This window comes from Tamandua tetradactyla, chromosome 1, assembly GCF_023851605.1.
Source record: "Tamandua tetradactyla isolate mTamTet1 chromosome 1, mTamTet1.pri, whole genome shotgun sequence".
Taxonomy (NCBI): Eukaryota; Metazoa; Chordata; class Mammalia; order Pilosa; family Myrmecophagidae; genus Tamandua; species Tamandua tetradactyla.
The window spans coordinates 34,725,807-34,744,758 of record NC_135327.1 but is presented as its reverse complement, the minus strand read 5'-3'; the positions used below and the strand labels follow the sequence as shown (position 1 = coordinate 34,744,758).

The 18,952-nt window shown below is 41.2% G+C and overlaps 1 protein-coding gene across 2 annotated transcripts in view; it reads right to left on the bottom strand.

Moving 5' to 3' along the window:
• The window catches only part of ABHD12 (abhydrolase domain containing 12, lysophospholipase), an 88,218-nt gene that overhangs the window by 31,941 nt on the left and 37,325 nt on the right, over nt 1-18,952 (bottom strand). Inside the window, exons 1-2 of one of the 2 annotated variants that reach the window (XM_077114166.1) lie at nt 4,796-4,902; nt 4,365-4,489 (exon numbers count right to left, since the gene is read on the bottom strand). In XM_077114166.1, the coding sequence (XP_076970281.1) occupies nt 4,365-4,489; nt 4,796-4,824 (154 nt within the window). In that variant the 5' untranslated portion in view covers nt 4,825-4,902. Of the gene's footprint in view, nt 1-4,364; nt 4,490-4,795; nt 4,903-18,952 lie in introns of those variants that run through there. The other variant, XM_077114160.1, reaches the window with a different exon arrangement.

The following is an 18,952-nucleotide window of genomic DNA, read 5'->3' as shown; positions in this document are numbered from 1 at the left end:
ATCCCTTATTATGGCTGAATATTATTCCATTGCATAGATTTATTTCACTTTGTTCATCCACTTATCTGTTGATGGCACCTGAGCTGCTTCTGCCTTCTGGCCACTGTGAACAATGCCACAATGTACACTGGTCTGTTTGAGCCCCTACTTTTGGTCTTCACAGCATTCCCAGTTGACTTTTATTTCTGTTTTAGGAACAACTGTGGAAAGGGAGCATAGTAACTGCTCTAGAATCCAGCAGACGCTGCATGTGTGCCCCTACCCCGCCCTCAGCAACCCCTCTGCCCATCATATGTCTGGTCAACAGCCCAGACAGCAGTGGCCGCATGGACCACCTGCCACTCCTGGTCCAGAGCAGAAATTTCACAAAACAAAAAGATAACAAACAGGAATATGTGTGCCCGGGGTCCAGGGGATAGAAGATAAAGATCTTGAGGTACAGGTCTCCCTGGGCAGACTGTCCCTGCACACTGTGCTGGGTGAGCTCCAGGGCCCTCTGAGCTCCTTGGAGTCAGAGCCCCTTCGCCATTGCCACATGCAGCTCTGGGATGCCAGCCAAACCACACATTCCCTAGAGACTTCTGCTTCATGCAAAACGGGCAAAGAAAGAGCCATAGCCCATAAGCAGCCCCACTGAGGCAGATGGCAGGGGGAGTCTGGGATCTGTGCCCCACTGCAGGAACCTTCTCCACAGGCCTCAGACATACATGAACTAGCTCTCTCCTCATCTGTTCACTACAAGATTCAGCCTCAAGCAGAGCTTGGCTGTTTAGCCCAAGAGTCCAGGAGTCAGGCCCCATGCCAAGGGCTGAAAGAGGTCCTTCTAGCTAGGGACTGAGGCCTGGCTTCTCCTCCTCCCATGTTTCCACCATCCACCCTCTAGCCTAACAGTCTCTCAGCAGTCACAAACATCAGCAAGCAAATTTAGAGAGGACCCTGTACATAAGAGTGCTCCATAAATAATGAACACCACACAAGTAACGGAAAATAACCTACTCTGTCAGGCTTTTCCCAGCTAATCTGGAGAATATGTGACAGGGTAAAAGACTGAAACTGGTTAGTGGTTAGTGGACACTTTGGACTGAGGCTCTAAGCACCTAGGTCAGCCCTCACTCCAATCAGGACAAGGAGCAGAGAAGCCTGTCCCTAACGTGAGCTGAAAGATGCAGCCCTGCTAGGAAGGTTGGGGAGGGTTACTTGGGCTTTATCAAATTTCCGCTACTTGATGCAATGAAGGTTTCAGGGGCTTCCATAAGAAAAAAGAAAAGAAAAGGAGGATATTGCGAATTCACCAGGTCTGCGATAGGGAGAAAAACAGGAGGCTGGGCACTGTAGTTCCAATGAATGTGGAACACTGCTGGAATGAGGTGTTGGCTGCCCTTTTGCTTTAAAACAAGCAAATGATTGATATCTAACCTATTTCTAAAAACTCCCTAACACAATCACTAGGAAGGACCATCTGGCCCAGCCTCGGAACTAAGAAACCCCTTTTCACAAGGTCTGAGGGCAGAAGAGCTGTGGGAAGATGCTCTAAATTTCAAAACCACAAATGTCAGTGTCACACAAACAGTTCAGATAGACTCAGACTTCTGAACATGTACATTTGAAGTGTATGCATTTATATGTATGTGCACAGAACAGTACAAAAAAGACCAGCAGGAAGTACACTAAAATGTTAACACGGATTTTATCAAAGCAATTTCATTTTCTTGTTTCTGCTATCCAGAGATTGTCAGTTATATCTTTTTTGGTTTTTGTTTTTTAGAGTGATCATGTATTTTTTACTTACAAAGAAAATGTAAAGTATAATAATGCCTTAAATCATGGGTTCTATGTTTCTTCTAAAGATTATCTGATTTATAAATTTTGTTTCAGATAGACTTGCTGTGAATTTAAGAATATTTTAATTACATTTTGGGATCCAGAGGATTGCTGCACTTCCTCTAGTTTTGAACAGAAATCCAAGGATCCTAAGGAATCAATAATTGAGGAGCTGCAGTGTGTCCTCAAGGCACCACCCACTTACATCCAGTTCTGGGGGCTCCCCCAGACTCTCAGAGGGGAGACTGTGCAGCAACTGTGATTTTGAACACCCATTACCACTACTTACCAGAGAATGCTCTTTCCCTAGGAGCAGACACCAAGATCCACCCTTGGGAGGCTCACCTGGGCAAGAGGCCATACACTGGACGGGATCACAGGCCAGTGCCCACTGGGGCAGGTAGGCCTCAAGTGGGAGACCTCAGGGAAAGGGGCCTGCGAATATCTGATCTACTGGCAACTTCTCAAAATAATTCAGCCATGCAGATTTTTAACATATTGCCTACCAACAGCAATTTCGTTTTAAAATACTACATGGGCTACTCTACTCCTAACAGGCATGTGGGAGGGAAGAGCTAGGTTCAGGATGCCCCCACGGCCAGCCCAACTCTTCTGGGCAATGGGGCTCAACTTCTGTTCTGGGGCCCAAGTTCTGTTGCCGTGGAAGGTTGTGCTATTTCATTAGGAAACCAGCAGAGTAAATTTGTGACCTGTGTCTAAAGCAGCTCAAATGGTTTGAAGAAACTCATTTCCATGCAAGTCTTTCATGAGACTTTCCTGCGCCCACCACAGCCCTGCAACGAGGGCACCCAGCATCCACCAGGCCCACTCAGCTGTGGGGTCACACTTGGGTCCACATGCTGTGGTCATACTCGGGCCCGCCTGTCCCTGGGGTCACACTCCAACCGCCCCAGGAAGGCTGCAGCCAGTGGCATTGTGTTTAGGTATATACCTAATTCTTTTTCTGACCTGGACTGACTATGGAAGGAATATCAAATTCAGAAAAACAAAACTCCTTGGTTTTATTATATTGTTAGTTCCTTTTCTTTGAGCTGGGCTTCTCACATGTGCTTCTCACATGTGACTGTGATTCTCACATGTGGCAACTTCTAGAAGTTCAGCTACTCTTCCGTTAGAGAAAATCAATGCCTCAGTATAGTACATGTAATATAATAGTTATTTTAAGACAGCCAAATAAAAAATATATTTTAGATCCACAAAGTGTTAAATATTGGCCTTCTCGTTCCTGTTCCTCTTATGAGTATAAAGAGCAGCAATTCTTTTGTAATCCACAACTGCAAAGTTTCCATGGCTAAGACTATTATAGACGTGCCATCACAAACGTGGACACCCACACAACTGCAAAGCTTTGTGTTATTACAGATGACAAGCCCTCAGGTCTTCTGACTGCCTGACCCTACCTCACCCACCCTTGGCTTTGAATTTCCCAGGCCACAGTCACACACACAGCATCAACACCCTTAAAACCTGCTTGCCCTCTCCCTGCATCTCCACCTCCTCCTCCTCCTCCTCCTTGCACTGTCAGCTCCTCCTCCTCCTTCCCTTTCCACTTCCCCTCCTGCCTCCACATCAACTCCAGTTTTCTAGGCCTCTAATTCCCAAACCTACTCTTTTCAAACTCAATACAGCTAAGGAGCACATGTAGCTGGCTTCAGGATGAGTGGCATTTTAAGTAACTTCCTGTTTGAATGCTGTCCATAAACCGACTCCATGCCCTATCCTTAAATGTCTGTCACCACAATGCAGCAGACCCTTCCTGCAGTCTTACCCTGCAGGTGTAAAATTATGCTCCTTTAAAGGATTATTTCTGGCAACCATGTACACAAGAGCCCTTTACCTTCTATTTCATAAGCTCAACACTTCTGCACCTTCCTCCCCCCATTTCTCCAAAAGTAATAAATGGCATGAAAAGAAAAACTTTGGAACACAAGAGATCCAGAGCAACTCAAGAAGACTATGGCAGTTACAAAGCCAGCATGAAATTCCATAGAAATCAAACCTGATTTTCTTTTTGTCTTCTTGAGAAAAAAGGCTAATTACAAAAATACAAGGTAACTATGTTCTTCAGTACACATCTTTCTAAGGACAATTAGCTTCCTAGGTTGTACAACTCTTCAAAGCATCCCTAAAACAATAGCTTCAAAAGACTTTCCCAATGTTGTTGACATGTTTTATTCATCCCAGCTGAGGACAGAAAACATCCACCCACCCCCAGCAGTGCAATCGCCTGTGCATACAAATGCTAGCGCTGGAAAGCAATCATGAGGCAGTTTTAAGAGACATCATTTCATTTGGAAGGGACACGAGATAACTTTCTGGGGTTACAGAAATGCTCTATTGCTTGAACTAGGGGTGGTTATATATACATATATAAACTGACTGGTACTTAAGCTGCACATTTAGGATTTCTGCATTTTATTAAATGTAAATTATATCTCAACTAAAATAAAGGCACACCCACTAAAATCAGACATCACATTGAAAATGAAGTCTTAAAGGAAAAATTGATACATAACGCTTACCAAAATTCAAGAAAATCAGTTTGGCTTGTATCCCAGGACAGAGTTTGATGAGAAATGGAATGGCAACATACAAGCCCAAAACACAGAGAAGTATCTTCCTCAGGCGGAACCACAGGCCCTTTCGCCTGGAAAAGAAACGCAATTAATAGGTCAAAAGGCAAGAGGTGTAATTATGCTATGGTTTAATGATACATTATCAAAATTACAAAACCAAATTCCTCTTATCTTTTCCCATAAGAATACTGCCAGTAATAAGAGTAGCCTCCTATTTCGCTTTTGTTAAAATAATTATTTCAGACAGCCTTTTAATTTGAGCTTAGAACCCTACTAGAGAAAAAACTTAGTTTCCTGAAAGCAAAAGAAACAATCCCGACAATTTCCCTTGCAAAGGAGTACAGAAGCAAAATCAGATTCTGAGAAAGTGCTCCAACCTTAAATCAAAGCCCAGATGCAACTTCATGTTGGAAGAGAGTTGCCTTCTCTGAGCCTTGTGGTTCCCCTAAGCCTGCCTGGCTGCAGGAGGAAGTTACTTATTAGCTACCTGTGGGAGCACAGCCCTGATGGCAACAGAACTCGCCAGTCAGGCCCTGGGGAAACGGGGCGGAAAGCAAGGCCCCTGCTGTCCCTGCACACAAGGTCCCTGCTGTCCCCGTACATGAGGCCCCTGCTGTGCCTGCATACAAGACCCCTACTGTCCCTGCACACAAGACCCTGCTGTCCCCACACAAAAGACCCCTGCTGTTCCTGCACAGAAATTTCCTGCTGTCCCTGCCCACAAGATCCCTACCCTTTCCCACATACAAGACCACTGCTATCCCTGCATATAAGATACCTCCTCCCCCCACATGTCCCTGCAAATAAGGCCCCTCCTCTCCCTGCATGTTCCCGCACACAACATACCTCCTCTCCCAGCATGTCTCTGAACACAAGGTCCCTGCTGCCCCCCTGCTGTTCCTATAGCTCCTACCCCTTTGGCACCACTCAGCCCAACTGTGGGAGACACGTTCACCATGGGGTCTCGAACTCTCTTCTATTCCCTAACCAGCTGCCAGTTCTTTAGCCATTCCTGTACCTATCGAAAATGTTTCTAGCTCAACCTTCTTGGTCCCAGGAACCCTCTACTCAAAAACTGAAGATCCCAAAGTGTTTTTGTTTATATGGTTTATATTTACCACTATTTATCACATGAAAATTTTTTTAAATTTAAAATTTTAAAATTAATCCATCTAATAATAATAATTTTTAAAACTTTACTGATTAATATAAATAACAATTGTCATGAAAAATAGCAATATTTCCAACAAAAAAAATTAATGAGAAGAGCCTACTAGCTTTCTTTCCTTTTTTTTTTTGTTTTTTTTGCATGGGCAGGCACCAGGAATTGAAACCAGGTCTCTGGCATGGCAGACAAGATTCTGCCACTGAGCCACCACTGCACCGCCGAGCATATTAGCATTTTTACTAAGTTTCTAAGACAGATGGCTTTAAAGAAGATAGCTAGGGCCTTTCATCTGCTCCTGTTGTCAATCTGCCATGATATCACCCATCATGTATGACTGGAAACCCCCCTTATACTCGTGAGAGAACAAGAGAAAAGCACAAAGCATCTTAATGCTACTGTGAAAATCGGTTTGACCATCTGACCCTCTGAAAGAACCTTGGGGACCACAAGTCTCCAGATCACACTCTGAGAACTGCTGCTCAAAGCCTTAGTAGGGCTATATATTTCTGGAATGATTACTCCAAAATATTTAAGGTCATTTAAAAAATATGCAGTGGACTACTGATATATGCAATAATATAGATGAATTTCAAAAGTATTATACCAAGTTAAACAAGCCTGACAAAAAAGGCTACATACTAAAAAAGAAAACCACAGGGACAGAAAATCAGAACAGTGATTGCCAGGCCCTGGGGGTGGAGAGAGAGGACCGGTCATTAGAGGTACGAGGATATTTTTAGGGAGATGGAAATATTCTTTACCTTGATTGTAGTTGTGGTTACACAACTGTACAACTGTATACATTTGTCAAAACTCACTAAATTGTACATTAAAATTGGTGAATTTTACAATATGTAAAAAATAACTCAATAATGCTGATTGAATAAACATCTGATAATGACACTCACTCACCCAGAGCCACCCAGCACAGTGACGGCACAGGACGCAAAGGGCAGCCAAGGGAAACGCATGCCCTTGCTGTGCTCACAGTGTTGGGGAGACAGCTATTAGTCATGCAGGAGGGCCATGGTGGGCTCTGAGAGCAGGGCCTGGTGCCAGAGAACATCACAGAGGGGTCTGGTTGGACTGCTAGGAACAGGCTGCTGGGCGGAAACACTAAGTCAGGGAGACAGGATTTAACCAGATGACAAGAGAACAGTTTAAAATGGTATTTTAAATTCCATGCACAATCGACCCTTTCAACGAGAAAAGGCACATGGCACTGTAGCTAAATGCGCAAGCTCTGAAGCCAAGGCGATCTGGGTTTAACTTCCAGCTGTACCATTACTAGCTATGCAGTCTTGAGTAAGGCAATTAGGTTTTCTGTGCCTCAGTTTCTTCACTGCACAGAGGGGATGACAGTCTCTCCTTTGCGAGGCTAATGGAACGATGATGCACAATAATAAAGGTAGGGCGTACAAGAGAACCTGGCACAAAGTCGCACCTTGGCTGCAGTGTCAACTTTGTCATCACCATGTTTTTATTCTAGTTGGAGAAAATGTCCTGGGCATAATTAACAGGGGAAGAATAGGTGCAATGAGAAGTTGGAGGAAGCCAAGGAGGATTCACAACTTGATTCCAAAAGAAAATGGTGAGTCCATAAGAAAGCAAATAACCTGCCATCTAAAGGCCACCAATAAACGCCTGAGCAAACAGGTGCTTGGATCCTCTGCTCTGGCTACCCTAGGCAGTCCTGGGCCCTGCTCTTAACTTCCAGACTCACTCTTCCATTGCTTGCTGTAGGGTTTGGGTGGCTTGCAATTTTATGCCTAAAGAGAAACAAAAGTGTATGTCGACACTGAGACTTATACAAAAATGCCCATGGCAGCTCTGATCACAACAGCCCAAAGCTGGAAACAACCCAAGTCCATCAAATGGTAAAAGTATAAACAAATTATGTCCTTGGAATGAAATACTACTCAAAATAAAAAGAAATAAACTATTGATATACGCAACCACATGGACAAATCTCAAAATAATTATACTGACAAAAGACGCCACACAAGAAAGATTATGTATATTGGAGAGCACTGAGTAACATATTAAATATGTATTTTGTATGACTGAATGAAATTAAGTTGATTTCAATTTGATCTATTATTCTTTGAGCACTTTGGAAGGCACTAAGATGTTCTGATGAAATTTCATATCTTCGTAATTATTTTAAGAAATACCTTTGAGTTGATTTGTAAGTCAGGCTACCCTACTTGAAATACAATGGGTTGATATCACATACCATATAACAAAATCATGTGAACTCTCAAAATATTTTCTAGTTTCCCTTGTATTTCTTCTTTGACTCATAGCTTATAAGATGTCTATTCTCACCATATTATTAATGATCCTTAATATAAAGGATGAAGTTTGAATATATAAAATGCTGGGTTGCTGGCACTGACCTTGGGAAGTTGCGAACCTTATCTGTTGAACAGTGTCAAAAATCCTCTTTGACTGAAACTCATTAAACTGAATTTAGTATCCATTAATGGGCATAAATTTGCAGTTTGAAAAGCACTGTCCTAGATGATCTCAACAAGGGTAGGGCAGAAAGAAGAAAGAATTAGAAGGAAAGTATGGTAAAAGCCACTCCTGGAGAACAGAAGAACAAAACCTTACATGTTGGATTGCAAACTCAGATGCCTCTAGGACCACTGAAAGTAACTAGAAATGCATGTCTACTCTCAGGCAAAAGGGAAAGGGCATGATCGAACTAAAATTAATCACATTAACTTTTTTAAACAATGTATTAAAACACGTAAAAATTGGCCAAACAAGAAAAAATACCCTGCTGGCTGGATTTAGCTCATGAGTAGCCAGTTTGGTACTGACATAAGTATCAATTAATTGTAGATATTGATGGAAAATCAGAAGTTTAAATGATCATTAAATTTTTAAGGTAGCTATAAAAAGAATTAGGATATAAAATTATAAATCATTTTAGGAAAAAAGGAAGAAAACTCAATCTAATAAAATGTAGAATAGCATTAAAAGATAATAAAGCAGGGCAAACAAAAAGCATAAGCCAGCAGAAATGAATCCAAACTCATCAGGAATCTCAAAAAATGTGATTGGATTAAATCGGTGCATTAGAAGACTGAGATTTGGATTGGATTTTATTTTCTAATCACTAGAGTCACACGCTGTTTGTAAGAAACACAAAATGACACAAGTGTTGAAAACTAAAGGACCAAAATAAAGATACACAATACCAACGAAAACAAAAGTTTTGGCAGACAAAATAGATATTGGAGTGAAAAACACCAATTGGTTTGAAGAGGAATATTTCATTTTAAGAAACACTCCAATGGAATACTATTCAGACATAAAAAGGAATGAAACTGTGATACATGTTCCAATGGGATAAACACTGAAAACGTTACAAATGAAATAAGCCAGGAACAAAAGACAGATATCGTATGATTTCATTTACATGAAATATCTAGAATAGGTAAACTGAGAGAGACAGAAGGTAGATTAGAGGCTACCAGAGGCTGGGGAGGGGGTGAGGTGGGGGGGATGGGGAATTATTGCTTCATAAATAGAGGTTTGCTTTGGGTGATGAAAAAGTTTTAGTAATGGAAGGTGGTAACAGTAGTACACCATTGTAAAAATAATTAATGCCGTTGAATTATATACTTAAAAATGGTCAAAACAGCAAATTTTATGTTATGTAAAATAAAACAAAAATGATTTTTAAAGATAACCCTTCCTTTGGGGATTGACTGGGAAGGGGCATGAGGGAATGTGCTGAGATGATGGAATATTCTATGCCAGTGGTTTGCAAACTTCCACTTGGAATTAGAATAACACAAAGGACAAGCTTTGATAACATGCATATATTATATACAAGAATTTAGCACCAGAGACCATAACTTCATTAATTAATATTGACAACTGCCTACAACCACCTGTTAGACTACAGATTCAATTTCAAATTCAAAAAAGCAAAATTTAGACAGTTCACACAAAGTCACTGACCACGTGCAACAAAATTAGAAGCCAACTATAGAAGGATAGTCAAGAGAGGGCCCAGCCTCTCCAGGACATTAACTAGTTTATCCCCCTATCCCATATTATCGACAGCCCCTTCCAATATGAAAAATTAGAATGGGCAGAGAACAAATACCCCTGAAGAGTGGGAGAGAGATCAAAGGTGATGGTGGAGTTATACAGAGAAGATAGGGTTTAACAAATGAGCATGATTGCTGAATCATTATATTGATATTTCTTTTAATCTCAGTATCTTGGAGCAGCTAGAAATAGAAACCTAAAATCATGGAATATCAAACTCTGAAATCTATTCTACAACTAATTGTTGCACTGAGCTTTGAAATTTATTACTTTTTTACATACATGTTATTTTTCACAAAAAAGAAAAAAAGAACTAGACATTCTAATAAATGGATTCCATGCCAAGGTCTCAAAAAAAAAAAAAGCATAGCCAAGAATAAATCTTGTCAGTATTAAAAATACCATTCAAAACAATTCTTGGATTAAGGAGAAAATGACACATTGTTTGGAAATGAAAGATGCAGCACGCACCAAAGCCATAATGACTGAAAGGTGGATCAATGGGATAAGTGCACAGTATAGAAGATGTGACTCAAGGGAGCAGTAAAACCAGTCCAGAAAGAATTATTCAAAAAACAAGGCTGACAACAGGATGAGCAGTCTTACCACCCTCCCCCTCTCTGCATGGGATATGACTCCCAGGGGTGTGGACCTTCATGGCAACGTGGGACAGAGATCCTGGAATGAGCTGAGATTCAGCATCAAGGGATTGAGAAAAACCCTAGAATGAGCTGAGAATTAACATCAAGAGATTGAGAGAACCTTCTCGACCAAAACGGGGAAGAGTGAAATGAGACAAAGTGTCAATGGCTGAGAGATTCCAAACAGAGTCGAGAAGTTATCCTGGAGGTTATTTTTATGCATTAAGTAGATATCACCTTGTTGTTCAAGATGTAGTGGAGAGGCTGGAGGGAACTGCCTGAAAATGCAGAGCTATGTTCCAGTAAGCATGTTTCTTCATGATGATTGAACAATGATACAGCTTTCACAATGTGACTCTGTGATTGTGAAAACCTTGTGTCCGATGCTCCTTTTATCCACCATATCAACAGACGAGTAGAACATATGGAATAAAAATAAATAATAGGGGGAACAAATGTTAAAATAAATTTAGTTTGAAATGCTAGTGATAAATGAAAGCAAGGGGTAAGGGGTATGGTATGTATAATCTTTTTTTTTTTCTGCTGTCTTTTTATTTCTTTTTCTAAATCGATGCAAATGTTCTAAGAAATGATGAGTATGCAACTATGATGATTTTGAGAATTGCTGATTGAATATGTAGAATGGAATGATATGTTAATATTTTTGTTTGTTAATTTTTTTAATAAATAAATAATTTTAAAAAAACGAGGCTGAGACAACTGGTCAAACATCTGGGGGAATATTAAATCCATCTCTTACATTCTAAAAAATTCTAGATAAATTAGAATAGTTTATATTTAGGTCTATGCAGACTGAGAGAAATGATCAGAACCTTATTATCTTATATCACTTAACTACTGTCAAGGCTTATCACTCCCTGGCTAGTAAAGAGGGGTAAAGGGAGACAGAAAGAGAGGGGAAAGAGGGGTCAGGGAAAAGGGGGGGATGGAAGGTGGGGGAGGGAAGGAAGTAGAGGGAAAAAGAGGGAGGGAGAAAGAGAGAGAGAGAGAACACACAAGAGATGACAGTTCCTTAGTCCATTCATGAGGCAAATTTATGGCTGGGTCCCAAAGCTTATGCCCCAGGTCTGAATTAGAAGGCAGAAGTGAGTTGGCTGCCACAGGGTGTCTTAGTCTGACAGGGCTGCTATGACAAATACCACACAATGGGTTGTCTTAACTGGAATTTACTGCCTCGCACTGTGGGAGGCTAAAGGCCTGCATAGGCCATGCTTTCCCCTGGGGTCGACAGCATTCTATGGCTGGCTTGCTGCAATCCTTGGGGCTCCCTGACCTGTATCTCAACCTCTGTCACATGGCTTCTCCTCCTGCTTAGTCATCTATCTTTCCTCTCCTGCTGAGTCATCTATCTTTCCTCTCCTTATAAGGATCTCAGCCATTCGGACTAAGGCCCATCTAGATTCAACTTGGTCTCATCTAAGTAGGATCTCTGAAGATCCTATTTACAAATGGATTCACACCCACAAATTATGACTTGAGCATGTCTTTTGTGGGGTATACGATTCAATCCCCCAATAAAAGGACACATATGGACAAATTTATTTGAATTGCAAAATGAAGTCTGAACTCTGTGAAAAAATTAAATCATTTGGTGGACTAGTAGACAATTACATTAAGTGCTGGGCATTCCCCATACACTGAATAAACTGAATTTGCAGTTCCAAAGTTGACGAAAATGCACATTTTAAACACCCGAGATGAAATAATTATATTTAAAAACAAACGTTCAATGTCAATGCAAGATGTTAATAACAGGAAACTGAGGGGGGAGGGGGAACAAATGGAAACATTATGACCATTTGTCCATTTTTTCTGTAAATCTAAAACTGTTTTAAAAAATAAAGTCCATTAATTTAAATATATATACACACACACTGGCAAAAGTTTACAGAAGTTAACATTATTCCCATGCTTCCAACTCCTTTCTAGTACATTAAATTTTAAAAAGTATCTTAAGTGAATGACTAACAGAAAAGTTATAAATAAAAATCTTGCTAAAAGCTTTTAAGAAACTAAGTGAATGTATAATAACTAAAAATTATTTTGGAAATAAGGTAGTGTTAAATTCTTGACTTTCAACAAAAATTAAATGAGCTACTAGCTCAAAGTTCATTAATTTTTAATGAAAACTAATGGTTATTTTAACCTTTTTCACTATGTCGTTTTTACACATAACCTTAAAGGAATTAAAACAACTGGGTAACATTATTAAACTTCTAATCCTTTTTACTTATGTGAAAGTTTCTCAGCACTTATTTGTAAAAACCAAAAAACAGAAATAGAATTAATGGTAAAACCTGCCTCATTCTATCAATTAGTAATATATATCAGACATATAATATAACTGGAAAAACCATTTTTAAAACAATTTACTTATTATGCTGAGTAATTATTTACCAACATCTAAATGGTTATTATTTTGATCAATGTGTACTATCTTCATTTCTATTTATATACATAATTTTTAAAGGGGGATATGATATAATAAAATATTTTAAAATATAGAATATATTAGGATAGTATTGTGTTGGGGAAATAATATGGGAAGACAAGTTCAAGGAGGAAAAGGAGCCAGTTAAGACTGTATTTTTAAAATGGATGATAGTAGGTATCAAACCACTGTGGCATCCAGATTCCATTTCATCCATTTAAGAGAGTCAAATGACAATTTTATTTAAAACCAGTCATATTTATAAGATGCAAAAAATTATATCCTTTGCAGCTATTTACACTTTTTTTTAAGAACTTAGATGTCAAACTTAAAATTGTGCAAAGGGATACACAGTTTTAAAAAATTCTTCTGGCAGATGGAGAGCAAAAATATTGACATGTACTTTGTCTAAAAACATGATTAAAGAAAAAATGAGTCTAGTCCTGCAGGTTTTGCATGGCTGCCAAGCACCTCAGCAATGGAAGGATGCCTGGGGTGCACAGCACCTCTCCCCAGTGACCAACCCTAGGACTGGCTTCTTCTCTAAGGGTCCTTGCCTGTCCATCTGTGTCTCCACATGCTGTCCTCAGTTTGCACTCAATCAACCCTTGATCAAAGAATCACTGTCCTCTGATCATCAATGCAGAACGATGATCAGAACCTCCGCCATCTTCTCTGGGATTCTGCTGCACTTAAGAGTACTGTGCTTTTTTTTCTGTTTCACCGTATGCACCTCTAACCAAAAAACCATGTGGAAAGTCACCCTAGTTGATGGTCAGTGGATGTAGATGGACTCTTCTTGGCAAGCTTTCGAAATACAGGTGCTGGACCTACCCATTGATATTCTGGTGTCAGTGACCATAAGTATGGCCTGGCCATCATGTTCCACACCATGACTTTTATTATCTTTTAAAAAACTAACCACAGGGTGGGCAACGGTGGCTCAATGGCAGAGTTCTCGCCTATCATGCTGGAGACCTGGGTAGGATGGGCAGGAGGCAGGTGTGGGGGTGCATGCTGTCCCAGGAGCAGAAGAAAAGCAGGCTGAGCCAAAACAGGAAGGGCAGGAAACAAGGTTGCCTGCACCCAACAGCTCAGGGCCCAAAGGAGGAGGGTCCCCCTACCTGTTCTCAGCTCTGGGTATGTTTTCTTGGAAGACAGAACATGTCCTTCCATTGAAGTTCACATTTATTACTCAGAGTTTTTAAACATTCTGTGTTTTCGGCTAGACGTGTTGCCTCTTGTGCTAAAATGTTATGTATGTGCCACACATTACTGATGAAGAAAGGAAACCTGTTAACAAGATGCACTGAATGAGTACAGGGGACACAGCCAAGATTTCCTGATGTCCAGAACAAGCATGCTGGGAGCAGACCATTTACAGACACAGATCCCAAATGGCCTGGCAGGCTGGCTCAGGAATAGGACAACACCAACAGAAATTCAGCAAGTCAAACTATTAAGTCCACAAAAATCAAGCAAAACAGGGCTGTTGTAACTGTAAGGAAAAGAAAATTAAATAATTAAGGACATATTAGAAACAGATTAACTTGTTCTGGTTTCCTTGACTTTTGCCTATCCTATTTTTTCCTTTGAACAGTTCAGAATTAGAAACCTGCCTTTTCTCATAGCTGACTTAGCTTTCTCTTTATCTCTTTCTTCTCCTGTACCCTCTAAAGAGATATACAAAAATAATTAAACTGCTTTGGAAAACGGGGATGTTATTTTATTCGAAGAAAACTGGCAGAAAGTCACTTTCACTCCCTGCTATCATCCATCAAAAGGAAATAGGCAGAAAACAAACGATTTTTTAAAAAAATTCCTCTTTCCAATTTTAAGGGCGATACAGAGAAGGAAAAAAAAAAAAAGGAATGAGGCTGAGTTTCTCATCCAAAAGGAGAAAGACTGTCCCTCTGAGTCTATCTAAGAAAACTTCCTGTTGGATGAAGTTGGGGTTCTTTCATTTTTATTTTCACGATTTTTGACTAAAAGGGCAACATGTTTCCTCGGACAAATTTAAAAGGTATATATTTTTAAAAGATCTTTTTATTGCATGCCAACAAATAAAGTTGTAATTTATACTTTAAGGAGGCTGTCTTCCTTTCACCAACTTTGAGTTGCAAAACAAAGGCAAAACTATATAACATGCAGACAGAGAGAGTCCTTTCCAAAGTATACAAAGACCAAACTCAGGAACAAAAAGCTCAACAGATAATCTTTATCAATGAAATCTTAAGAAGTTACTGCAGTTGGAATTGAAAAAGAAAGATATACTTAAGTGTTTTATCTAGTACTTGCTAGTTAAATACCATCTTCAAAACCAAAAGGGAAAATCAGTATCCAGAGTTAGGCCTCCACGGTAATATATGCTGTTCTGTTTCTGACCCAACATGTACAGGGGTTCCACTTCCCACGGAGCCCCATAGGAGGCACAGTTGGCAGAAGGCCACAGACTCCCATTACCTGGCTGCATATCAATAAACACTGAATGCTCGTAAGCCTTTCTGTTCAGCTCAGCCAGGTGTAGAGCCACTGTCCATTAGCCCACATGCTGTTCTTACCCAGATGGGAATCCACAGCTTGTTTTACTCGGGGTCTAAATGCCAGGTGTGAGCGTAGCCAGTACACACTGTACCCTGAACATACCTCACTATACCCTCAGATACATGCTCACCCCTGAGCAGCAGACCAGGACGTGAGAGGTGGAGAGATGGAATTAACAGACAGAACCCTCAACTACCTTCCTAGAAGTCAACTCCAATGGCAGGGTCCCTTTGGTGAGCAGCCTCCTGATGTCTCACCTATGAGATGGCAGCCCAGGACACATCCTCTAGCAAAACAGCCACAACTATGGAAAAAGTAGGAGAACAAGGACACATAGCCTGGAGGGGATGTGCCAAGATAAAGACAGCTGATTAGGGAAGTGCAGTGGTAGGTTGCTGCTTTCCCTCCAATTTCCAGCTTGATAACGAGGTTTATTTTTTATCTTACTATTCCAGAGGTAAATGTTTAAACAAGCTGCCCTAATTCCTTTAACTGGAGAGGGGGGAAGACTCAGAGCAAGGACTCAGTCTGGCAAAGCCTCCTCCTTAGGGAGCTGGGGACCAGGTTCGGGCTTTCCTTCCAGGACACGCAGCAGGCACATGTCATAGCTCCTGGACAAGAAGACTGGGCTCCCACACCTTACCCTCTGGGAGACCCTGGATAAATCAACTCTCCAGCCTCCTCTCCTCAACCACAATGGGGTCTCCCTTAAAGGAAGGCTGTGCATACTGAAGAAGGCAGTAGGGAAAAGCTCAGCATCGTGCCTCATGCCTGCAAGCAGGCAGTGCAATGAAAGTGGATTACAAGGCCTCTGGTAGAGGTGGGGAAAAAGTGACTGTTTCTGGTCTTTTTCTGCCTTTGCTGGCACCAGCTCCTTGCTTGGCCAAATCATTAAGCTGAGTCCTAATTTATTTTTCTGGTACCTTAAATTACAATTATTCTTAACCATATTAGTGCTTAAAAGGGTAGTCTGACACTTAAGAGATCCCTACAACATGCTGTATGCAGCATTAGATCAGGAGGATAAATGAACTTGCAGCCTGCCTGCAGACAGGTGGGCAGCACCTGTCTACCTGCATAAAAGGACCTTCCTTAGGCAGCTGTGCTTGAGCAGTGTTCCACCCGAACCATCAGTAATTCGTAGAACTGTTGTCAGTGATGCTCCCCAGTTATCTCTGGCGCCTGCTTCTATAAGCCTAGGGCAGGGTGGCTCCTCCCCTTCCCTGTAAAGTTGGTAGTAGCCTGCTGACTCTCCGTGGCTAAGGAAATGTGAGCAGAAGAGAACATGTCACTTCCAGGCGTCTGCTTTAGAAGCCAGTGACTGCTGACATGGGGAAAGAAGTGGCCTGGGTCCCTGAGTGATGACATGAGCAGGGCCCCTTGCTGTACCCACTGTGTGAGTGAGAAGCAGGCAGCAGCTGAGCTGGGAGAGTTGGGGGTTGCTCAGTCGGGCCTAGCCCAATCCATCCTGACCAAGCAGCCAGGTGAAGACAGGCAGGGCTGAGCCCCTGGTCTCCAATCTGACTGCCTTCTTGGCGTGTCCATTTGCAGTCTCAAGGGCAACTCATGACTAACAAGTCTAAAACCACATTCTTCATCTTCTACCTTCTCCCTCTCCCAGTCTGCCCAGTTTTCCATCTTGGCAGGTTTCTAGGAGTCCACTTTGAGAGCCCCTTTTGCCCTTATCTCCACTTGGAAGTCTCCGAAACACGTTTCCAATTCATGTCCTTCTGGTCAACCCAACTTCCCCTCTCTGGTTCAGGCCATCAGCATTTCTTGCCCAAACCAGTGGCTCCAAGCTTTTGGATTATACATCCCACCAGTAAAATTTTTTGAGCATGCCCTCAATATAAACATTATTTGTTGAATCAGATACACATGTATTGGACTGCATATATGCATACATATGTTGGCTAAATTCTAAACATGAAAATAATTAACAGTTCCAGTTCTTTTTCCCATATGGGTGAACCTACCTCACTTTGGAGAATGATAACTTGGCCTTCTGAAAAGACCTCCTAAATCGATGTCCCCATTTTTAATACCTACCTTCCCACACCTACAACCTCTACTCTCTAGCCACAGAGTTCTTTTAAAAACTGCTCTCCTTAAACCTATCAAGAGTATCTAAACACATTCCACCTATGTGGTCTGTCCTGCTGCCTATCTCCCCCTCTATGTTCCACTCTAACTTCTTTGTATTTCTCTCATGGGCCAAGTTCTTTCCCACTCAGAGCACCACTCACTGAGCCCTCCACCTTGCGCACTTCCTCCAGCACCTTCTCCCTGTACCCAGATCTCCCTCCAGCACATAGCTTCAACGCTACTTGCTCTTAGGTTTCCCCTGACCATGCAATCCAACTGACTCTCCTAGTACAGCAGCTCCTCAGGCTCTACAGTTCCTTCAGTTAGTAACGATGCATTTATTTATGCAATTATTTCTCTAATGCCCCCACAGGACTATATGCCCCAAGAAAAAGGACTATTCTCATTTTGTCCATGGATGACACTGCTGTCTAGTGCTGAGACCAGCACTGTTGTACTCAAGAAACGTTTGTTAAATGAAGCTCATGACAAGCAAAGGTGGAAATCTGTAGTTTCTATCATGGCTTTTCTCATCGGTAAGAAAAATGGGCTCTACACGGTAAGATGACAAGTTTCTTAAGCACAACTTGGATCATCTAAATATTTTCAAGGGAAAGCAAGAATTTACAATTTTCAAATACACACATGATAAAAATATTATGCAACATATGAGAAACCATCACATAAAATATCATTTTTACTCATTAAGAGACTGGCAGATGGCACTCATGAAGGGGAATGGCAGGAATGTAAAACCACATTATCTTATTGGGGGGTGTGCTGGTTTGAAACTGTCTTACATGTTCTTAAATGTAATCCATTCCTTTGGGTGTGAACCCACTGTAAGTAGAACCTTTGATGAGGTTACTTCAGTTAAGGGTGGCCCACCTCAATCAGGTCTTAATCCTATTACTGGAGTCCTTTATAAGCACAGTGAAATTCAGACAGAGAGAGGGAAGAGAAAGCCACAAGAAGCAACCAGAAGCTTAATACAGTGGAACCCAGAGAAGGGAGAGGCCAGGAGAGGGCCCCATGTGTATTGCTATGTGACAGAAGAACCTAGGACCAAGGATCACCAGCAGCTTGCCCCAGAATACCATAGCCTTTGGGGAGAAAGCATCTCCTTGAAGACATCTTGATTTGGACTTTTGTTCAGCCTCAAAACCATGAGGATTTCTCCACTGTTTAAGCCAACCCACTGCACGGTATCTGGTTGAGCAGCCAAAGAAATGTTTTAAAACAGAGTCAGTTTGGCAACATTATCAAAATTTTTAATGTTCATACTCTCTAACCCACCAAATTCCAAATAACCTTAAATAATTTTACAATTAAAAAAAAAAGAGGGGCCAACAAAGACAGGCATTAGAAAATTGCTGATAAGTGAAAGAACACAGAAATAAGCTAACAGTCCATCAATAAGGAACTAATTAAATAAATGATGAATCCATTTAACACTAGGATGCTGGGTACACATGATATAGAGCCTTTACTGGCAAAATCTCCACAGAGTTCTTTTATTGGTAATTATTATTCTGAAATCCCTGAAATCATGATACTACCAGTAGGTGTTTCT